This window comes from Adiantum capillus-veneris, chromosome 30, assembly GCF_014529385.1.
Source record: "Adiantum capillus-veneris isolate H3 chromosome 30, ASM1452938v2, whole genome shotgun sequence".
Classification (NCBI taxonomy): domain Eukaryota; kingdom Viridiplantae; phylum Streptophyta; class Polypodiopsida; order Polypodiales; family Pteridaceae; genus Adiantum; species Adiantum capillus-veneris.
This window is the reverse complement of record NC_140960.1, coordinates 33,155,885-33,180,368: the sequence shown is the minus strand read 5'-3', so window position 1 is coordinate 33,180,368 and position 24,484 is coordinate 33,155,885. Positions and strand designations below refer to the sequence as shown.

At 44.2% G+C, this 24,484-nt stretch overlaps 1 protein-coding gene across 2 annotated transcripts in view; it reads left to right on the top strand.

Annotated features, from left to right (window-relative positions):
* Positions 1 to 23,506, top strand: part of LOC147417769 (putative pectate lyase 4) — a 40,769-nt gene extending 17,263 nt beyond the window's left edge. Inside the window, exons 2-5 of one of the 2 annotated variants that reach the window (XM_086506886.1) lie at positions 19,647 to 19,809; positions 21,036 to 21,281; positions 22,043 to 22,475; positions 23,004 to 23,506. In XM_086506886.1, coding sequence (XP_086363012.1) covers positions 19,647 to 19,809; positions 21,036 to 21,281; positions 22,043 to 22,475; positions 23,004 to 23,373 — 1,212 coding nt within the window. In that variant the 3' untranslated portion in view covers positions 23,374 to 23,506. Of the gene's footprint in view, positions 1 to 19,637; positions 19,810 to 21,035; positions 21,282 to 22,042; positions 22,476 to 23,003 lie in introns of those variants that run through there. The other variant, XM_086506887.1, reaches the window with a different exon arrangement.
* The last annotated feature ends 978 nt before the right edge of the window (positions 23,507 to 24,484 follow it).

The window sequence follows — 24,484 nt, the reverse complement described above, 5'->3', positions numbered from 1 at the left end:
AATGGATTTCATTTTTTGATCTCCCGAGAATACAGAATGATCACGATGATTTTCTGATTACATGGCACGTCTGAGACGATTGTCTCCGACAGAGACCCCATATTTATGAGTTTGTTTTGGAAGGCAATTTGGGAGAACATTGGCACGCGGTTGCAGTTCTCGTCATCGTTCCACTTGCAGACTGACGGGCAATTTGAGATTGCCAATTCAGTGATTTTAGATTTATTGAAGTCTTGTATCTCGCATCAGAAGACTCAATGGGACAAGAACTTACCTTTGGTGGAATTGGCCTACAATAAGACGATACACTCTTCGACGGGGAAGACGCCATGTGAGATTGTTGAAACTGCTGCGAAGGTTCCATCCTTCCTGAGCACGAAAGATTAGAAATTTGAAGCGGATGAATATTCGCGAGATTTGGATACGGCTTTTGCCAAGGTTCGCGAGACTTTGCAGGAGTCTCAAGAACGACAGAAAAAGGCAGCGGATCGCCATCGTCGCGACTGGAAACTGAAGGAGGATGATTGGGTGCTCTTACTTTTGAGAAGGCACGCCTAAGAAAGAAAAAGGGAAAGGAGAGGCTTTTTCCAAAGCTTAGTATGTGATACTACGGACCTTTCCAGATTACTGACAAGATAAATGATGTCTCCTTCCGATTGAAACTGCCAGATACTTGGAGGATTCACAATGCATTGCATGTGAGTCTCTTGAACCCTGTTAAGGGTGATGTGCCTGATGATGGGGAGCCTGATGAGCAACCCGAAGTGGAAGAAAACGAGGAGATCCTTGTTCCTGAACAGATTTTGGCACATAACGATACGAAGAAAGGTAAAGTCCGAAGGCGGTTCTTGGTTTAGTTCAAGAACTTTCCTGCATTTGATGCGAAGTGGATGGAGGAGGAGGACCTAGCAGATACTCCTCGGATTGTGAAACTTTACCTCGATGTTTTGGTTTAGCATAGTCTACTCCAAACGGAACCCAGAATTCAGCTTGGCCGGAGATCTGGTGCAGTGGGATGCACAAGAGGGGAGTCACTCCACTCCTTTGTCAACAGATGCCTCGATTTTGATACTAAAGTCACTGATGTCTCTTTGAGCTTCAGGGATACTGAGAGCTGACAGTATTCTGCTGGATGACTTTATGAAATGGAATTCCTGATTATGATACTGATTTGTTCTTGACTTCTTGTGAGTGCAGGAACTGATAGCCGAAATGACTGCAGCATTTTGGTCTGATTGATCTCGAATAGACATGGTTGCAATAGGGGTTAGTCAATCGGACATCGATGAGGTCCCGATTGGACCTAGATGTGATTGCTAGCTACATTGCCGATAAATCATGGTCTAAGATCCGAATGAATGTTGAATGTCATGTGATGTCCTGTGATGTCTGGTGATGTCCTGTGATGTCGTGTGATGTGACCGTCGATTTTGTACATGTGCTAGATGTGCGTTCCTAGTACGTAGGTACTAACAGTCAGTGTCTGCTAAGACGGTTTATGGCTTTTGTCGGTGTTGCAGGCGTAATCGCGGTCGATTACAATGCTTTCAAGAGGGGGGTATGTCACAAAGTGATGACGTGGCGGACAGCAGAAACCCTAATTTCTGCCAGAAACCCTAAAATTCGTGCAAACCCTAATTTTTGCCAAAAACCCTAATTTTCGGAAATCGCGGAGGCGGATTTTTATTATTATTATTATTATTATTATTTTTTTGTGGAAAATAATGAGCGACGCGAATTTTGCTTTTGCTTTTTTTTATAAAAAAAAAGAAAAGAGTCTCTAAGAGAGAGAGAGAACTGATGCTTTTGATTTTAAAAGCTTTTGGGGCTCTGCTTTTGGGCATCCCTTGTAACCTTTAAATTAGTGGTGAGGGCCTCACTTCTCAGAGCATCTGGACGCAGAGTTTGAGAGTGAAACCCTACCGCTCTCTTGTACTTTGATGATTGATTAATATAAAAAGAAATACCGAAAGGGGCGCCAGTCTTTGGGGCCAATATCTCTAGGCACGGAACTCCGCCGGGCCAGTGCAAATCTATTGTGATCTGTGAATTGTTTTGAAGTGGTTATTTGGTGCCGTCGCGGTTGATTCTTGACTTGGAGTGTCCAAGTTTGTTACACCAAACTTAAGTAGCGGACTACTTGCAATAGATGGAATAGTTAGACCCTAGACCTATGTTTCTTGGTTGAAGAGACACACATCAAGGGTAACTCTATGCGACAGAGTTGGAGTAGATCTTGACTAGCTCCCAATGGGAGGCAAGACACAAAGGAAGGAGAGATTTTTTGTGTCGGAAGCATAGACAAGTGCTCTCCAAGTTGCAAAAATGGGTGACAACTGCTGGGAAGCACGGAGAGGTCCTGAAAAGGCACAAAAAGTGAGTGAAGTGCTCTCGTGAATAGCCGACAAAAGGGATCCCTTTACAAAATGCTACTATCTGATTGTGTAGACCAAGCAAAGGGCAAAGAAGGGATCCTTGGAAACTAAGGTGTATCTGGTTGATGTTAGCTTTGGCTATATGTAGTAATGAGGCTCTGTAGGGTGCATGGTGGGATTCTTCTTGTTCAACTATCTTCTACAATGGAGCTTGTAACGTCCTGGTAGACAAATGCTGCTTTGACCTCGCCACAAAATTTTACTTGATTAGCATGCCTTTGCACTACCTTTCAGGCCTTTCAATCCCCCCCCCCCCCCCCCCCCCCCCCCCCCTTTCAGCCTTGTCCTGCCCTACAGTTTTACCTCCAAGTCACCATCGTAACAACCAATCTCCTAGCTACTTTGTCTCATTGCCGCGCGCGCGCTCACACACACACACACACACACACACACACACACACACAGAGGAGGTGGGGGTGGGAGGAAGGAAACGAGGGCTTTTCTCTTATTGCGCCCGCCTTCTAAGCTGCTTCTTCACATCTCATCATGTTCGTCCTTGGGATGTCTTGTTTCTCTTCTCCATGTGCAACATTGCACATGATCGTCAATTCTGCATAATCTCCCCCCAATCTCCCTTGCTAGCCACGTCAACTGCCCACCACATCCACTCATCACTTTCTAATGAATGCTTACTACAACACTCAATTTTTTTGTTCTAAAAAAAAATAAATCCTATTTTTTGCGAGCCAAAAAAGAGAGAGCATCTCTATGGCCTTTGCCCTTTGGCCTGGCCAGAAAAGAGGGGGGGGGGGGAGGGAGGTATCCACTTAGTGATGGTAGAGCTTGCAATTTTGTGCGTGCAGAAATAGAGGTTATAATGGTTGAGAAATGCAATTTGGGGTGGTGCTCGGTCGAAGGAAGACCCAGGATCGATTCCGGGGGAATGTTGAATGGACTAAACGTTAGCGTGGGGAGGTGAAGGGGTGCGGCACGAGGAGAGGCATGCTGTTACGTGCCATTCTTAACGAGGAACGCTTGCAGACTCACCAAAGGTTATGTGAGATGGCGATCGTGATGGAGGGGCGACCTCTCTCTCTCACGAGTTCCTGGCTGCTTCCTCTCTTGCTGCTGCTTGCTTTCTCCCATGCAGCCCATGCAGAAGAACCCAACTTGAACTAGCAGATCGTCCTCAAAAACCTCCGCCGCGCTTGCATGTGCAAACCCTCCCCTCCCTTGGCACCTCTTGGCTCTGCCTGCAGTAGTTGAAGAGCTCGTTGCACCTCATTGCTGACGCGGAGTCACAAGCCTTGTCTCAAGATAGTTACAAAGCAAATAGTTGAATCTGCCATCCGTACAAATGCGGAATGTGTGTGCTGGAATGGCGCCATCCATGAGGATGAGGTACATTCATGTATTTTCCACTATGAGATAAAGTGTTTCTGGTACTTTTTGATGATCTTCATGAAGATTTCTTTTCTAGGGTTTGGGAATTCCAATGCAAACTATGTGTTGGAGACATCGGTAGGGATAATTGATTATAGATTTTTGACTTTGCTTACCTGCTACAAGCCTATCGCATAATGCTTGCTTTCACAAGGTTTATTTACATCAGTTTACCCAAAAAAGAATCGATAGCTGTTTGCTAGAAGTTGATCTCTTTGTGTCATCAACCTCCCGAACTTTCCTCTCCTCTTTTACTCTGCATGAATGAAGGTTGAAAGGAATTGAGCTGGTCAATGGACTACTACATGTCGAGGGAACCCCTTGCTACATAGTCATTAAACCCAGTCTCCCTCAAATGGGCATATCCTATGGTTTTGCATTGCAACAATAGGTCGCATCCCGACAGGATGTTTGTCGAGAACGTGTTGTGTGCTTTGATCAGTACACTACAACTGGTCTGCATGTTGACCAGAGTATTATCAGCATGGTGCTGATATGTGACATTCCCAGACTAACAATGCCTTGTCAATATTGTGCGTGATTAGACATGCCTTTGAAATGCAGCCATAGGTGGCCACAAGTGGAGTGAACTTATTGTTTTTTATCCTCCAAAATCAACCAAAACTTCCTTGTCCCAGCTCTATTGCATGTATTCTTTGTCTTCAACAGATTCTAGAGCTTCCTTTTTATCCTTTGCTGGCTGTGTCCTAAAATTTTGTAAAATTTCTGTGCCGCACTTACTGAGAACATGCTACAGCTGTTCTTGGTGCTGTACCTATTGGGTGTATACTAATCATGCATGGGGTGTGTTGCAATCAATCATTACAGGGTACCACATCTCCAACAGTTGCTGTAACAGGATTTGCGGGCGCTTTTGAACGTGTTTCATAACTTACATATATGTTGACAGGGCACTTAGTAACAATTTTGTGTGTGTTCAAAAGTGCACAGCGATAGGCTTGTTGACAAGCATTAGCAAACACGATCCCCCCCCCCCCCCAAAACAATGGCTCTTGTTATCGACTGCATTGTGAGTTTGCTTGCATACATTCTCATCTTGCATGCCTCCAAATTGCAATTATAGGAAAATTGTGTTTGGAGAGAGGCTCTTGCTTGAGGGATAGCCTTCTAGATAGAATTCTATAGGCACTTTGAAAGAGCATAGATCCTCCTAGCCCTCGACTATCTCATTTAGACTTTGTTTGCCAACATCAATGCTTTGTATAAGGCCATATGCCTTAAACATGCAACCATAGAAACAATGCTTTGCACAATGCCACATGTCTCCAATATGCAACCATAGGTGATTGTACCAAGAGGAGAGCACTCACTTCATATTTGCTGGAAACAGTGACAACTTCTCTTTCTCTCTCTCTCAACTGCTACGTAGAATAAAACAAACAATTTGCGTAGCCAAAAACAGCCCACGCTTATGCTTTTTGCCGTACGCTACTGCGACGTCAGCATTTTGCTTTTCCCGCCGCAAAACGCGGAGCTGACCGTATGGCTGTGCCACGTCATCGTTCGGTCGGAATTTGCGGGATTGTCCATGCGAGCAGTGTGTGTGTATTGGGCAGACAACAGCTACGTCACCAATTTGTGACATACTCCCCTCTTGAAAGCATTGTAATCGCCCTCGATTACGCGTGCAAAAAACTGTCTTAGCAGACGCTGACTGTTAGTACCGACGCACAAGGAACACACATCTAGCACATGTACCAATCGACAGTCACATTAGATGACATCACAGGACATCACTTGACATCACAGGACATCACATGACAAGACATCATAGGACATCACATGGCAAATCACATTCAACATTTATTCGGATCTCAGACCATGATTTTTCGGCAATGCAATTAGCAATCGGATCTAGATTCACTCATGACCTCAGAGATGCGCGATTGACTAATCCCTATTGCAACCATGTCTATCGAGATCATTCAGACCAAAATGCTGCAGTCATTTCGTCTATCAGTTCATGCACTTAAACAAGTAACGAACAAATCAGTTTCATATTACGGGAATTCCATTTTGTAAAGTCATTATAGCAGAATATTGTCAGCTCTCAGTATCCCTGAAGCTCAAAGAGACAATCAGTGCCTCTAGTATCAAAAATCGAGGCTTCTGTTGACAAAGGAGTGGAGTAACTCTCCTCTTGTGCATACCCGCTGCACCAGATATCCGGCCAAGCTGAATTCGGGGTTCCATTTGGAATAGACTATGCTAAACCAAAAGCTTCAAGGTAAAGATTGACAATCTGAGGAGTATGTGCTAGGTTCTCCTCCTCCATTCACTTCGCATCCAATGCAGGATAGTTCTTGAATTTAATCAAGAACTGCCTCTTCGCTTTACCCTTATTCTTTCGTTCTTTATGTGCCAATATCTGTTCTTGAACAAGGATCTCCTCGTTTTCTTCCACTTTGGGTTGCTCATCAGGCTCCCCATCATCGGGCACATCGCCTTTAAAAGGCTTCAGGAGACTCACATGAAAAGCATTGTGAATCCTCCAAGTATCGGATAGCTTCAGTCGGAAGGAGACATCATTTATCTTTTCGGAGATTTGGAAAGGTCCGTAGTATCGCATACTAAGCTTTGGAAAAAGCCTCTCCTTTCCTTTTTTCTTTCTCAGGCGTGCCTTCTCAAAATGTAAGAGCACCCAATCGTTCTCCTTCAATTTCAAATCGCGACGATGGCGATCTGCTGCCTTTTTTTGTCTTCCTTGAGATTTCTGCAAAGCCTCGCGGACCTTGGCAAAAGCCGTGTCCAAGTCTCGCGTATACTCATCGGCTTCAAAAATCTTATCTTTCGTGCTTAGGAAGGGTGGAACCTTCGTAGCACCTTCAATAATCTCAAATGGCGCCTTCCCCGTCGAAGAGTGTATCGTGTTATTGTAGGCAAATTCCACCAAAGGTAAATACTTTTCCCATTGAGTCTTCCGATCCGAGATGTAAGACTTCAATAAATCTAGAATCACTGAATTGGCAATCTCGGATTCCGTCAGTCTGCGGGTGGAACGATGATGAGAACTGCAACCGCGTGCCAATGTCATCCCAAATTGCCTTCCAAAACAAACTTGTGAATCTGGGGTCCCTGTCGGAGACAATAAATCTAGAATCACTGAATTGGCAATCTCGGATTCCTTCAGTCTGCGGGTGGAACGATGATGAGAACTGCAACCGCGTGCCAATGTCATCCCAAATTGCCTTCCAAAACAAACTTGTGAATATGGGGTCCCTGTCGGAGACAATCGTCTTGGGCATGCCATGTAATCTGAAGATCTGGGCCACAAACAATCTTGCTAAGTGATTTGGCTTGACTATTTTCTTCACTGGAATGAAATGAGCTTGCTTGCTAAATCTGTCAACAACAGTCCACATACCATCGTGACCACTCTGTGTTCTAGGGAGATAAAAAATGAAAGCCATTGCAATACTTTCCTAGGGGCGGGTGGGTATGGGCAAAGGCTGTAACAATCCCTGTGCTTTATGCCTGTCAAACTTGACCTTTTTGCATACCAAGCAACTACGCACAAACTCGTCCACATCTTTTTTGAGTCTCGGCCAAAAGAAGTATCTCTCTATCTCTTTCAAGATGATAGCAATGCCGCGGTGACCCGTAAAAGGTGGACAATGGCATTCGGTCATAACCTTTTCCCGGAACGGGTGTGTAACGCACAACACGGTTTTGTTTATCAAGTAGCCATCCCGAATGGAATATCCCGCTACTATCTCCCCATCCCGTATCCGTGTGAAAATGTCTGCAAAATCTGTATTTGTGGCATATTGATCGACCATATCCTCGAAGCTCCTATGATGAAACGCGAAAAAGGTGGACAGTGGCATTCGGTCATAACCTTTTTCCTCAACGTGTGTGTAACGCACAACATGGTTTTCTTTATCAAGTAGCGATCCCGAATGGAATATCCCAGTACTGTCTCCCCATTCCGTATCCATGTGAAAATGTCTGCAAAATCTGTATGTGTAGCATATTGATGGACCATATCCTCGAAGCTCCTATGATGAATCCTGGAAATAGCGAGAATCAATGACTTCCGAGACAAAGCATCTGCCACCACATTCTTCTGTCCCTGCACATGGACAATCTAGAAGTGAAACTGTGACCAGATGTTCGCCCACCGCATCTGCTTTTCCGATAATTGCTTCTGTGACAAGAAGTAGCGTAAACTCTGAGGGTCTGTAAAGACAGTAAAATCCGCTTCGAGTAGGTAATGTTGCCACTGAGTAAGAGCATGGATAACTGCCAAAAGCTCTTTCTCATAAATCTGTGTTGTCAATTCCGGCCTTGAAAGCAATTGGCTTTCGTAGGCAATGACATGGCCTTCTTGCAGTAAGACCGCACCCAGACTACGACCACAAACATCACAATATACTTCAAATGGCTTCTGCAAGGCCGGCAGAGTCAAAACTGGTCCTGTAGTCAACTTTTCTTTTAATTTCTGAAAGGTAGTCACCTATGTGGCTCCCCACGAGAAAGGGACTCCTTTCTGCCTCAACAAGTGCAAAGGGGAAGCAACCTCTGCAAACTTTCTAATGAACCGCCTGTGGTACGAACACAAGCCCAAGAAGCTTCTAACTTCATGGACATTCTTCAAATCGGGCCAATCATGAATAGTCTCTATCTTGGCCGGGTCCATCTGCACTTCTGCTGTTGACACAATGTGTCCCAAAAAGTGTTATCTCTGGTAGGAAAAATTCACTTCTGTTTGCATGAATCACCAACTTGTGATCTCGTAATGCCTGAAAGACCTGTAGCAGGTGATCTCTGTGTTCTGCCTCATCCTTGGAGAAAACAATGATGTCGTCAAAGAAAGTGCCAACAAATAGTCTGTACTCTCGAAAAATTCTATCCATCATCCAGTTAAATGTCATAGGAGCATTGGTTAGGCCAAAAGGCATCACCAAAAACTCAAATAACCCAAAAGTCGTCCGAAAAGCTGTCTTGTAGACATCTCCTGGCGCGATTCGGATATGATGATATCCGCTTTTCAAATCAATCCTGCTAAAGCACGAGAATCCCTGTAGTCGGTTCAGAATATCATCGATTCTAGGAATCGGAAATCTGTTCTTGATGGTGATTTTGTTGAGAGCTCTATGATCGATGCACATTCTCCAAGATCCGTCTTTCTTCAAAACCAATAACACTGGAGAGCAATACGGTGAAGTACTAGGCTAGACAAGACCCTTTTCCAAGAGGTCTTTCACTTGGTTCATAATTTCTTCATTCTGGGCTCGGCTCACACGATAAGGTGGCCGTCTCAGTGGTGTGCTTCCAGGTATCAGATCAATGGTATGATCCTCAAGACGAGCGGGTGGTAACTCGCCTGGCAGGCCCTCTGAAAAGCAATCGGCATGAGTGTGGAGAAAATCTTGGCGTTCTTTATCAAGTTCAGACATATTTATCCTATTCTCATCATTCAACTCTTTCAAAAAGATCGAGTAAACAAACAGTCTGGATTTCATTAATTTTGAAACGGCCGAGGCCGATACAATAGGCACACACTCGCCCTTAAGTTTTACATCGAGTACAATGGTTCTGCCCTTCTCTGTAGTCAAAGTCGCTTTTCTTGCGCGATAGTCGACCACGACGTTGTTCTTATGATACTAGGGAATTCCCAAGAGGTCATCACAACCTTTCAAGGGCATTATGTAGAAGTCCTCATGTTCCAAATACCTCTGACAATGCAATCGAAGTTTGCCAATGACAGGTGTAATGGCTACGTCCTTGCCTGGTGCCGCTAGAACTGTCTCTGCTAGTGGTCCCATCCGATCGGGTGTGATCTCGAGCCGCGCCGCCAATTCAGGTGAAATGAAGTTGGCCTTGGCTCCTCCACCAAAGAAAATCAGGGCTTCTTGGTCTTTCACTTTGCCCCAATCTCGGCAAAGTTCTGTACTCTCATCAATCGTGCTAGGGTCAGTACCCATGCAATCTGGAACCAATCCTGCTGTCACTAGTCTGTGACAACTAACTTGATTTCTTCTTGGGGGAATTTTATTTGACTTGTTTTAAAGCACCCCTTTGGAAATGCCAATGCCCGAGTTGCATGGTGTGAGGCGGACAGTGAGAGTCTAGGCCGGGCGGTCAATGAGCACTAAAGCTGGACAAATGGATTAAGGTTAGCCACGGTGGGGCTACGAATGTAAATCACTTGATAGCTAGCCGACATTGCATTTTTCGATGTGGTTCCAGTGGTGATTGATGGTCAAACGACCCGTGTGAGTGCCATGGTAGCATTTCCTAAAATTTAGGAAATTGCTATTTTGGACCAGAAAAAGTGTTCGCGTCATTAGCTCTAGAATGACAAGGGGAACATTTTATTACTCTGCCGTGAAGTCAGGTGGGCAATCGGTCGGGAGATTTTTAGGCGGCAACCCCGAAATGGGAAAATGCGTGTAATTGTGCCAAGTGGCACATTTCTGTGCACTTTCCTCATGCAAGAGAAGGTAGGACTGAATTTATAGCTGAGAGGCTCATTTTGGAGTTCTCTATCGCAGGTTAAGAGCTATGGAGTGCTTCCTTTTCCTCTTATTTACAATGCGGTGCTAGGAGTGATGCCCTGCACGCTAGGCACTGCTCTCTCTCTCTCTCTCTCTCTCTCTCTCTCTCTCTCTCTCTCTCCCTCTCCCTCCCGTACGAGCAGTTATGTTATGCCCCTCAAGTGGGCTTCTCATTTGACCAATGTATAGTTGTGTGGGTTCATGCGCGATTGCCGAGGCAAGAGCCTCTTGCACATGTATTGGATTAGCTAGTGGCTAATCCCCCGCAGATACAGGTGAATTTGGAGAGGTTTCACGTGAGAAATCTCATTTGATTGAAAGAGCAAGTAGCCCTACACGTGCGGGAGGTCGAGGATTTGCTATGGACGCGACCGGCACGCGAAACGGAGCCCGAAACAGGGAATTACAGCCTGCTGTATATTTTTGCAAGTTTAGGGTTTCGGCCCTAACGGTCCCTAATACCCCAGGAGGTTCGGGGACGCGAGGGGACCGTTGTAGAGGTGATCTGGTACATTTTTGGGGCAGAAAACAGAGAATTCATTTTATTGCAGATTCTCGCCAGGTTTTGCAAAGTGTCCGTATGCGTCGGGGATACTGACTGTGAAGCGTCCTAGTACAATTATGTTACCGAAATCGGGCCAGAATTGATGGATTCCAGCCCGGATTGTGCGGGACAGCTTGTAGGAAATCACAGGTTTTATTCCTTCTGTTAAAGAATAAAGAAATATCGAAAGGGGCGCCAACCTTTGGGGCCTACAGGTGTCGTTGTCTACCTGGGAGCATTCTAGCTTCTTGGCCGTGCTTTTGTTTTGAAGTGTAATTCCAGTCTCAGTCACAAGTTCCTTTTTAAGTCATTGCTTTGTGTAGTAAAGTCCAAGTGTTAAAGATCGGGTAAAAGCTAACGTCTACCGCCCTACGGGCCGGTTTCATGGTTCTGTTGCCGGGACAAGATCACTTTTTCCTTAAGAAGTGAACCTTGGTTGGTTTGCGCCGAAGACACAAAGCACTGGAACTTGGAATTACACTATGGCTGACAGGACAAACGATGCTAGAGAAGAGGGTTCCTCTTCCCAGGGTAGACAGGCTATTCCTTTACAGCATGAAGTTGGCGAGAGTTCACGCCCGCCACTGTCTACGCCTTTTGTTCTTGTGAATGCACAGTGTAAGGTGCAGTGGAATGAATGTTGAACTTCGCTCAAGATGAGTGCTCCGAATTGTGCTCAAGGTTCCTTTTACTTACGGAAGGGAGAGCCTTCCGTTCCTTTAGTGAGAGAGTGCAATGGACACAAACAAAGTGAATGGACACTGTGCGAGAAAGTGTATGAGACTGAGAGATAGAGAGAGAAGAAAATACGACACCAGAGATGTTGTAAAACCCTCCTCCGAAGGCCCCACTCTCTATGGCGAGAGCGGTCTACTTATGATTGCACAAATCTCTACAATGCTTGGACTTGCCGACGATGTCGACGACGATGAGGACGACGACGAGACGGGCTGAAATCTGAAAATGCTAAGGGCTGAAATCTGCAAATCTTTATCTGCTGAATTCTGACTCTATGTTGATGACGATGTCGATGGCGACGATGCGACGACGACACGCTGAAAACGCAGTTGCTGAAATCTGCGTTTTCCGGGCTGAAACTGCGAACTTTGCAGGATCTAACCGTGCGGCGAGGATCTGCTGCGGGAAGGTGAGATTTGCGAGGTTCGGGACACGATCTGCGGTGTCTAAAGGCTGAAAACTGGAAACGCTGATGTTCCTTGATGTTCCGTCGCGATGATCTGTAAAAACGCTAAGTTGTCCTACAGATGCAAAAACGCTAGGGCTGAATTCTGCTTTGCTGCTAACGGCTGTCCTGCAAAATGCAAAACGCTAGGCTGATCTGATGTTCTACTGTCGTCGGAATCTGCAAGTGCAAAAACGCTGGCTGATCTGGTCCAAAACGCTAGGTTGTTGCTGTGGAGCAAAAACGCTAGGCCTCTTGGGTTTTGCTGAAGAAGTTGCCTATTGAGCAAGGTGCTCCTGCTGCCTCTTCTGCCAGAAAGTGCCAACGCTATGTTTCTATTTATACAAACTTAGCAAACTTGCCCTAGCTACTTTCCAACAAAAGTCACTTAAAAATAATAAGTGAAAAATGTCAAAAAGTAGGAAAAATAGGTCTATGCACTGTAAAAATGCTCCTGATGGGTTCTGATGGAAATCTGATGATCATGCTGTGTGCAACCAGAGGATATGCATCTAATCTAAGTGTCTGGACATGCACGTTTTGTGAACAGACTCACAAAAGTGCCAAATCACTTCCTATTCTAGATTGACTGAACCCTGATCGTACTGTAGCTTGTCCACGGACACATAGGGTTGGATGTGTCACGTGACACACAGCGAGAACAGGTTCAAGGGTTCATGACTGGGCACTTTGAAGAGGATGCGTTCAGGACACAGTTAGTTGCTGTTGTGAATGTCTTCACTCAGTTGGTGCAGAATCCCAGGTTTATGGATTATCTGCAAGCACCATCAAAGTCACAGCAGGCAAGGGAATGCCCTCAACGTACAAAGCCCGTTGAGGCTCAAGCCCAGGTCCCCCATGCGACTCAGCAGGATAGGGAACACTCGCATGTTGCGGAGTCAGGGGCTCCAAAACAAGTTCCTCCCGTGCATGAACAGGTGGCTAGAACGCCTATTCCACAGGTTATGCCAGTTCAGCCTGCCACCTTTCAGAGCCCGCATGCTGTCTTGAATGGACAGGGAACTGGTTACCAGGCAATGCACCTAGTTTTTCCACCACCCACGGTATATCCTGGGTATTTCGGGGGTGGACCAGTGTTCCAAAGTATGGTTGGTTATGCGCCTGGAAGTCAGTCGTACATGCCAGGAACAATGTTTGGGGGTATGCATGGCATCATGCCAAACCCCATGTATGGTAGTATCGGCATGCAGCAGGGTTTTCAGTGCAACCAGGGCCAGTTTGGGGTGCCACAGGGTCAGTTTGGCATGGCTGGTTTTTCTGGACAGCAGCCGGATACCGCACCTCTGAGGCAAAATGTTAATGGCCAAGATGTGCCGACCATGCCTACTACAGTGCCCATGTTGTAGACCATTCCTTATGACAACTTGGGGGCACCGGAAAAGCCAAAATCTTACAAAGAAGGTTGTGCAGCTGTAAAGTTCAGCACTTTTATTGGCTTCGAGGATAAAGCAAAGGCTCTCACTTTCCTCCAGCAGTTTGATATAGCTTATGCAAGAGGGAATTTTACAGAGGCCTCTAAAGTAAGAAAAGCTGCCACTTTCTTAAAGGACAATGCGCTTACATGGTGGACGACATTGTTAATGCAAGGACAGACACCCGCCACTTGGGGAGCAAATGTTTGCATCTACTTGGCTGTCATATGAATTTGAAGCCGACGTCATGACAGATTGGCACCAACTTACTTCGGCTACATGCAAGAGCTTGTTGGAGTACAACAGGAGGTTTTGTAAAGTGTTACTCTCAGTGACCTCCTACAGATTTGTCCCATTGACAGAGCAGATAGAGAAGTACTGTTGTGGACTGCCTAAAGGGCTTTGCGATTACGGTACCAAGAACAGAGTGGCTACCCTCACTCAGCTTATGGAAGTTGCTAACACTGGTCTTGCCTTGTTGAAAGGAGAAGACAGTGGGTTTCCGAGCAACGAGAAAGGAGGGCAACAGAAGAAAAATTCAGCAAAGCAAACCTTTACGAAAGCGGCTCCTGAAGCGTCCCAGGGGCCAGCGAAGTTCAATAAAGGCAAGGGTTCACCTGAGACTTCTGGAGCGCAGGCAAAGAAGCAGAAAAGGAAGCTTTTTATGCGTACGACGCCCGAGGAAAAGAAGGTCTTGATGGTTGAAAACAAGTGCTTTATATGCGAGCAGACATGTCATTTTGCAACCAATTGTCCACAAAAGAAAATGCCAGCTAACTTAGATGATAAAGAGGACAGGAAAGAAAAGAAGCCTATGCCCTCGACAGGTTTAGTGCCAGGCATGTTGGGCGACAAGCCTAGTACAGATGCCAGTGAGTTATGCAAAGCTTGGAGTAAAGTTAGAGACCAAATGGCACTCATCTTCTTTGATCGAGGTGCCAAAGCAAACTTTATCAAGCCAGAATTAGCTACAAAGCTGGGCATCAAAGCTGAAGAGATGGGGTACACCACAGAGGCAGGATTGGCATGTCGTGGCCACTCAGAATGCATCACTCCCATCATTGGAAAGCTGCGTCTGCATATTCAGTCGTATGTGGACACAGAAGAGTTCTACATCATGCCACTGGAAGGATGTGATGCCTTATTAGGGATCCCGTGGGTGTTCCGAGTGCATGGAGTCTTGGATACCTACAACAAAAAGATCACTGTACAGCATAGGGGCAAAACTCACATCTTGGATGTAAAGCTAAAAGGAGAGGCAGTCCCTATTGTATCTACTTCTGCTATCACTTCTGTAATAAAGAATCATCTTTCTGCGTACTTGGTTTTTGCATGTGATGTTTCAGATAGTTGTCAGTCAAATTTATCTGTGTTAGATAAAGACAAGTTAGCATTTTTGCAAAAGTTTAATGGTTGTTTTTCTGATTCTTTATCGTCTCAACTACCGCTGGAGAGGCCCGAGGATCATGCGATTGATTTGGTGCCAGGTTGTAGCCCACCAAATAGGCCACCATATAGGGTTAGTGAGACGTAGTGGAAAGAGATTATGAGCCAAGTGGAGGAGCTCTTAAGAGAAAGGACTAATTCAGCCTAGCTCGTCACCCTATTGCTCTCCAGTGCTCTTAGTACAGAAAAAGGATGGCTCGTGGCGCATGTGTATTGACTACCGTGCGCTGAATAAGAATATGTTTCCTATTCCAAGGATTGATGATATTCTTGACCGCCTAGAGGGTGCAACGATTTTCAGTAGGATCGACCTTAAAAGTGGGTATCATCAAATTCGAATTAGACGTGAGGATGTGCACAAGACTGTGTTTAGAACGACATTTGGTCTCTACGAGTTCTTAGTGATGCCATTTGGGCTTACGAATGCTCTTGTTACGTTCAATAGGATGATGGATAGGATCTTCCGTCCATATCAGAACTTTGTTGCCACATTCTTTGATGACATGATAGTCTACTTGAAGAATGAAGAGGAGCATAGGCATCACTTGACCATTGTGTTCGAAGAGTTGCGCAGGAACAGATTTCTCATCAATGGCAAGAAAAGCGAGTTCTTCTTGGAAGAGATCCACTTTCTCGGACACATTGTGTCAAAGGATGGTGTCCGAATGGATCCTGCGAAGGTGGAAGCAATCAAGACATGGCCAGCTTTAAGGACTGTGCACGATGTCCGTAGCTTCTTAGGGCTATCTTCTTACTACAAAAGATTCATTCGCAACTTTGCAGAGATTGCTTCACCTTTACATGCTTTGCAAAAGAAAGAGGTCACTTTCAGATGGACCCAAAAAGAGATTTCAGCTTTTAACCTCTTAAAGGAAAAGATGACTTCAGATCCAGTCATTGTTTTGCCAGATCTCAGGAAGTCATTTGTGGTCCAGTGTGATGCTTGTGACAGTAGCATTGGTGCAGTGCTAATGCCATATGGCAGGGTAGTAGCCTATGAGAATAGAATCTTGCAAGGGCCAGAGATGATCATGCAGGTCTATAAAAAAGAGTTACTGGCTGTTATTCATGTGCTCTTAAGTTGGAAACATTACCTACTAGGTGCTGATTTTGTTGTCCAAACGGATCATCAGACCTTGCGATACTTTCTGACATAGTCAAAGCTATCGGAAAAGCATATGCGATGAGCAAACATTCTTTCCATGTTTCACTTCCAAATTGTGCATATGGAAGGCAAAGAATGTTTATGGCTGATGCGTTACCAAGAAAGCCACAAATTTCAGCTGTGTCAATTCCTTATCATCGTGAGCTTGATGACATGAAGGAACATTATGCGAATGACGAAGATTTTGCAAGGATCTTGGAACAGTTACAGGAAGGACAACGTCATGAGCACTACCTCCTCAGAGATGGTTTTATGATGATGCATGGCCGACTCTGTGTCACTAGGCCATTGCGACATAAGGTCATGGTAGAGAGTCATGTCCCACCGTATGCGGGGCATCATGTTATAGATGCTATAGTGAAAGCGGTTGAGACATTCTTTTATTGGCCTACCTTGAGGAGAGATGTGGATGCCTTTGTGCGAGCATGCGTGATTTGCCAAAAGGTCAAGTTTGACAGGCAAAAGGCACCAGGGTTGTTACAGCCATTGCCGATTCCAAATAAGCCATGGGAAAGCATAGCTATCGATTTATCTTTGATCTTCCAAGAACACAGACAGGGAATGATGGAATGTGGACCATTATTTGCAGATTCAGCAAGCAAGCTCATTTTATTCCTGTTAGGAAGAAGATAAAACTAGATCAGATGGCATGTCTCTTTATGTGCAATGTCTTTTAGTACCATGGTATGCCATAGTCGATTGTCAGTGACCGTGACCCACGGATGACAAGTCTATTCTGGAGAGGCATATTTGAGATGGGCATATTTCTGTTCTTTGCGTCATGATTTCATATGAGAGGTAGGTGAAATTGCCTGAATGAATGGCAAATCCCCGTTTCGCATGACTCATCAGTTCTTGAATGGAATCTGACTTTTGCTCTAAGCAGTGATCTCGGATTTCTGTAGGAAGACCCAAGGTAAACCGCTCAATTTGTTCTTTGAACGAGTTCTTAAATGAAGAGGCTGGTAGAAAAGAGCTCCAGAATCTCTCGCGATAAGCGTCCCAAGTATCTTTCTTGGTCATCCGAAGATGGTTCCAAGCAATTCGTACGTCGCGTTCGTACTCCCGAGTCAACCAAGAAGAAAATAAAAAGCCTTTTGAATTTCAACCATTTAACTGGTGCTGTCTTGTTCAATAGAAGCGTGGACCACCAAGTTGAGCATTTCCCTTGAAGTAAGAGGTAGCCCTCCGAATCTTGGAGTGCTCTGAGTAACGCCCTCCAGAGAAAGCTATGTCAAACTGCTGTATAAAGGCCAAAGCCTTCGAAGCATCTCGATATCTAGAAAAAGTGTCAAATCTAATTGCCTGTCCACCCTCTTTGAATTCTCTGACTTTCTTGCTTTTATCCTCCAGAAAGTCATACTGGTTGGTCTTATAGAAATTCTTCTTCTTTGCATAAAATCTGTAATCATCGGAGTCCGAACTATCTGAAGACGACTCCTCTGTAGAACTGTCAGAAATACGGCGAAACCTAGACTTTTTTGCCTTTTTCTTGCCCTTTCGAAGCTATGCTTTTTGCTTCACTTTTTCCCTTTTTTGTCTTCTTCGCTTGAGTCAGAAGAGCTAGAAGAATTGTCTGAAGAAGAAGAAGAAGAACTGGGTACTCCTTCAAATCGAACATGCTTCTTCTGCTTTCTTGCCGAGGCAAAAGGTGACTGACGACCCAAATAACCCGGGAAGTCAGTGCCTTTCTTCCGCTCTTTGTCGTGCTTTTCGGTTTTGTTTTGCACGTCAAAAAGTTGAGAAATCCATGTATCAACCACCTCTTCCAATTCCTGCTCTGTAAACATCCTCGGCGTAGTAGGTTTCTTGAGTGCCGGTTTGAGGGGTGGTTCTGTGGTTTTCCGCCACTGTGAATGCACCTCGTTGAAGGCGGTCTGGCTCATAAATTCTGCAAATTTTGGGTCCTTCGCAAAATTTAGCATCATCTTTGTTGCATCGTCAATTAGTCGTCGACGCTCCATCTCTTCAAGCTCCGCCAGAGTAGGCCAAGGCGGGCCGTACTCCTCACCAAAATCTTCGTCGTGATCTCTTCCCGCAACTAAGAAAAAAAAAAAAGGCAACATGTCTCTTCTCCAACCTTGCTAGAACCGCTCCAGTATCTCAAGACCATTGTATTCAATGTGACGATCTAGATGTGATGCAAAATGAGGAATGTATCTTCGCTTCATATGTGCTATATCGACAAACAATTGTCCAACAATTGACAATGTCTTAGTTGCATGAAGAGTAGATCAGCTTGTTAAATCTCTCTCAAAGTTGAACAAGATACAACTTGGGACTCCAGAATGGAACTTTAGACTTGTGCTTCCTTTTTGGGGTTAAAAACGTAGATCTATGAGGACACTATGCATTAAATTTGGAGTGGGCCTTGATCGGTGCCCTTTTGCGTGAGAAGACACAAAGCAAGTTGAGACCTTCATGCCGGAAACGAAGATTGAAGTTGCCCTACCTTCATTAACAGGGAACTCCAATGATGTCTTAATCAAGCTTGGAGCTATTTAGCTGGTCAGTCCCCAATGCATGGAAACATGCTAAGAGAGGAGAGGTCTTCATGAGGAAACGTAACCACAAAGCGCTCTATCTTTGTGAAATGGAGTAAATCATCTTGCTAAGTAACTTCATCAAACATTGAACAAGCCACAACTTAAGTAGCGGACTACTTGCAATAGATGGAATAGTTAGACCCTAGACCTACGTTTCTTGGTTGAAGAGACACACATCAAGGGTAACTCTATGCGACAGAGTTGGAGTAGATCTTGACGAGCTCCCAATGGGAGGCAAGACACAAAGGATGGAGAGATTTTTTGTGTTGGAAGCGTAGACAAGCTCTCTATCTCCATCAAGAGAAGACTTCATGTTGCTAAATCAACTTAATTTGACAGAAAAATAATTCTAATTGAACTATTGAAAATCTAAGTAAGAGGGTTTTTCTCACTGGAGACATCCGATTACAGATTTTTCTAGTGCGTCGTAAAGAGGTCTATGTCTGCATTACATCTTGATCAGCCCCCTTTTGGATGACCAAACACAAAGGAAGGAGAGATCTTCATGAGGGGATGCAGATGGAAGTTGCTCTGTTTCATGGAATCTCCCAAGGGGTCAAGGATGGTGATGGTGTCCGCCTCGTGGTTTATTGGGGAATCCGCAGGTATTCCAACGTGCCGAGTCGGCGAAGCTGGATGGGACAGGGCCATATGGAATGTCTTGTGCATCCGGAGACTCCAATGTTGTCTCAATCAAACTTGGAGCAAATTAGCCCATCAAGTAGAACTCGATCTGAGGAAAACACAAACCGCAGATTGCTCTACCTCAATCAATAAATGTTGTCTCAGCCAAATTGGTTGCAAATTAGCTCATGAAACTTTTCTCAAATACGTCAAAAAAAAATACTGAAGAAGCCACGAACCATGCCTGAATTACAACTTCAAAACTTTTTGACAGTAGTTCTCCATATTTAGCTATTAACAAAGAGCAATGCCATTGTGAGTAAATAGTAGACAATTATTTCATTCTAACTAGTGTGCATGACGCAGATCGATCCATCCTATTTGGCTTTGGAGCTAGACAGACATCTGAAGGCAACACAAAATGAGCTTGAGATTACTACCTCCAAACCCTTCAACATTGAAGACCTTGAGAAGAACAACTCTCTCCCTCACCAAGCTTTAAATAATGAGGTGGCAACCCAAGGCGACAGTAAGTCACTTATGTTTTCGTCTACATGATACTTTTGAAGCACAACTTATGGAACTCATTCACTTGCAAAAAAAAATGCTAGCTAGATACAACATATTTCATATCCATTTTTACAGTGAGCACCTTGTTTGTCACATCCATTAGGTCTCCACAATTTTGGAAAACTAAAAATCATTTCAAAATATGTCAAATGCATAGGGGCTTGTCTAGGAAGTTAAACTCATAAAAGTGGGAAGTTGAAAGACTTAGACTTAGCATGTCTATATAAAGAGATGGTCATGGGTGCATGCAATGTGTGTGTCATTTTTTTTAACAGCACAACAGAGGGGCCACAGGGAGGTGCTTATCCCTTCCAAATATTAGTCATGAAACATGGTCGGACAAGGGCCGCGTACCATCGGGCAAGAGCCACGCGTAGGCATGTATTGGGAACAACGGAGAGAACTTGTAGCAACAAGCTCGGGTCACCTGAGGAGGAGGATGCATTGGAGTGTTGAAGGGTAAGAGCCCTAGCAATGTGAACACCAGGTGAGCACAAGGTATCCCTATAGAGGGGACCCAACGGGAGTGTTGAACCCACAACTCATAGGTTGAGAGACCAAAGCCTTACCGTTGGACCAACTCTTTGGAGACGTGTGTCATTTCCATTTGTATTGTTCTCTCTTTTTTTCCGCTCTAGAGTTTCCTTGCACTATGTATGCACTCAAAATACTTGCGAGCATTGAGGCACATAGCTCTCTCTCTCTCTCTCTCTCTCTCTCTCTCTCTCTCTATATATATATATATACACACACACACACACACACACACACACACACACACACGTATATATTATCTTTTACTACAGATAAAGGAAGAGATGGCATTTTGTGTTCTTTAAAAATGTTTGCATTTAAAGGCTAGTATGGGCTGAATAAGAGAGGGAGCTCAGTTGAAACTACTCATTAAGTCAATAAGCACATAAAATAGATGGTTGATTTAACTTTGCAAAACTTTGTAACAATTTTATTACCTTGTTAATGTTAATGTTAATGTTATAATTGTATGTATCTACCTAAAAGTAAAGAATCATCCAATTTTTGGGAGGTGATTGTGCCACTATATAGCATGGCTATTCTTGCCATGAATGAGATTGCAATGAAGCTTTTTAGCCGTAGTATTTATGAGTCTCTAGTTTTGGTTACAAATTCTCCTCACTAACATTTCTTCTTGTTGGTTTTTTCTAGCTCATGGCGAGACAGAGTTAAATAGAAATGGTTGTCCAACGTCGAAAGTGGATGGATCAAAGTGTCAGTTTTCTGCATGTGGAAGAGATTATGGTTTGGTGTCATGCGCCATTGGCTTTGCAAAGGGAGTAGTGGGAGGCTTGCATGGCCTTTCTTACCTTGTCACTAGTGATGGAGACAACGCCCTAAATCCATCTCCGGGGACACTTCGTTATGCCACCAATATGGCAAGGGGCACCAATGCAGGCAATCAAGTTTCTCCATGAACACTCCGAGCAAAGCATTAAGATCCATACACATTGAGCAAAGCATGATCTTATACTCTTTTTCACCATACTCATTACAATTTAGAGAATTGCAAGAAATAATCCAAACAACCACCTTAATGCACCCCGACGATGTCGAAATGAACAAGCTTAGGCATCCACCTCAATCACCATGTAAAAAAAATCAAACTAGATACTCCAAATGCATAAATACCCTATCTAAATAATATTTGCACATGACACAAAAGACAAGATATACTCCACATTAACCTTGGGCATGCCTTCACTAGCTAATAAGGGTGTGATGTTCTACCCAAGAAGTCAGATGAGGCTAAAACTTACTCAACAGTGAGCACCTTGAAAAGGTTCAAGGATTCCTTATCACAAGAGATGAAACTCTACCAAAGTCTCATAGACTTCCATATACATCCAATAGCAATTTTTTGAATAATTCAGCACAAAATCAAAGGTATAAATTTAAATGCAAACTGTATTCATCAATAAGAGCCCTTAAGAGCACATAGATACTTCATGAGCAAAGCCACTTCCAAATTACTAGAATCATACCTATATTATAACACCACAAAATCTCTAAAAGCTGTAGGTAATGACCTTATTGTAGCTTATGTTACTTTCATGTCTTCAAAGAATAATATCAGTGCCTCTTCCATGGCTTCGATTACTAAGGATATGTGTGCGTGTGCATGTCCTTGCGGACATATACACATATATTTGGTGCAGGGGTGTGGATAACGTTTGCAAGGAGCATGGTGATAGTGCTACAAGACATGTTGTGGGTGCAGAGCCATACTACAATAGATGGAAGGGGGGTGAATGTGACAATAAATGGAAGGAATCTAGTATTGGGAGGGGTTCAAAATGTTATCATACACAACATACAAATAAGTAACATAAGGGGCTCCGACACCTTGCACATCTTCTCAGGCTCCACCAAGGTGTGGGTGGATCACATCACCTCCTTCAATGGAGAGCTTGGCTTGGCATCTGTTTTGCAAGGTTCCACTGATGTCACCATCTCCAACAGTAAGCTTCAAAACTACAACTTCAACATGTTGCTTGGTGCCTCTGATGCCGACTCTGAAGATCGCTCCCTTCGTGTCACTGTCTACCGCAATTGGTTCCGTGACTCAATGCAACGTATGCCCCATTGCAGGTACCTCTCTCTCTCTCTCTCACGCACGCACACACACACACACACACACACACACACACACACACACACACAATATTGAACTCAACCTAGTCCCTCAAGGAAACCTTAAAACTTCACTTTAATGGCCTTTGCTTGTGTCCTTAAATAGTGATCTCCAATCATATTAATGAAGCACCAATAGCTCAGTTTCCTCTCAGAAGGACCCATGATGTCATGGCTTCATTTAGATGGCTTACCCAAACATACACTTCTAGGAAACACTTGAACTCAAAAGGAACAAAGGGAAGATATTATCTTTTACTCTTCTATTTTCTATCCAAGAGGGGGAAGGGAGGGGGAAAGGATTATCTAAAGATCAATGCACATGCATCCACACATACACACAAAACCATCACATTATCAATCAATTTCATTTGTAACTATTGAAAAATAATCATACAAAGAGATTAACATAATAATTATGAATGCTACTCTTGTTTATCCACCCTAATCCCTAGAGTAATAACCCTTTCTTGTGTGATGATGCAGGTGGGGAGTGTGCCATGTGGTGAACAACTTATATACAAATTGGGGTTACTATGCTATAGGGGGTAGAGCAAATGCCCGCATTAGGTCGGAGAGCAACGTTTTTGTAGCGAGCAAAGCAAAGGAGGTGACACCTTGGTTTGAGAGCAAGCCTGCCACCTTTGACATGAGTGCACGCATTGAATCAAAGAATGATCTCCTCCTCAATGGTACTACCTTCCACCAATTCCTTGTGGCTACTAGGGATGTGGCTCCATCTTACCCCACTGGCAGCTCTCCCCCCATTTTGTCTACTTCATCACTGCCTCCATTGGTAGAGCATTGCTCTGGTGCTCTTTTCGGTGGCAACTTGCTAAGATGCCAACAAGTTTAAAGCTTAGCGATTTGAACTAAGTATAAGTGTGTTGGGATTTAGGCTAGCACTCCCTTCTAATATTTAGACACTCCCATTTTTGGAAGAGTGACAACAACATTGATTCATTCAAGGTTTTATTATGAGAAAACTTTTAGCCTTCAACCTAATTTTTTGATCTAACCTTAAAATCTCATTACATTCGATGGAGTTTGTAGGTCTATTTAAAAAACAAGGTGAAAGTCACGTTGGCACTCTGAAACAATAAAGTCACTGACGTTCTTAAATGAAAAGATCCACTTATAATTGAAAGATAATTTTTTTTTGTGTTCAATGCTTTACAAGTTCACATGCACATGCAAAGGTGGCCTAGAAATAATAATACATTCATATGTATGCCTAACTCTCTTCATCACTAAGGCTTGTTTTAGAAAGCCTTGTTTTCACTACCCACACCTCACCTGCATGCATGCTTAAATATCTAGGTCAAAAGGTACAACAAACCACAACCACAACCACCACCACCACCACCACACACAACCCCCCCCCCCCCCCCCCCCCCCCCCCCCCCCAGAAAAAAAAAAAAAACTCTCTCTCTCTCTCTCTCTCTCTCTCTCTCACACACACACACACACACACACACACACACACACCAAAACAGGGGAGGGGGTGATTTGTTAGAGGGAAACAAGTGACCCTTGATTGGACATCTCCTCACACACAGGGGAGGAGAGGGGTAAGATACCCCAACTCTAACTGCACCCTTGTGAGGTGCAGGTAGTCAAAGAGGGAGGGGGTAACTCATAACTACAACAAACAAAAACAAACAAACAAACACACACACACACACACACACACACACACACACACACACACACACACCCCCCCCCCGGCGTGCGGGTGTGTGGGCATACCCTAAGAGCCAAAAAGACAACATGGATGCCAAAGGTCTAATGAGCTACAAAAGGGCCAAGAGTATAATAGCAAATGTAGGAAATTGGCTCCACATGCAATCCCGAGATGGACTAGCCAAAACTTGTCTTAGCATTACATGCCCTTCAACATTCAACAATGTCTCTAATTAATAATGGCTAGATTTTGGCTTTTTCATTGTAATTCAAAGGAGCCTCTC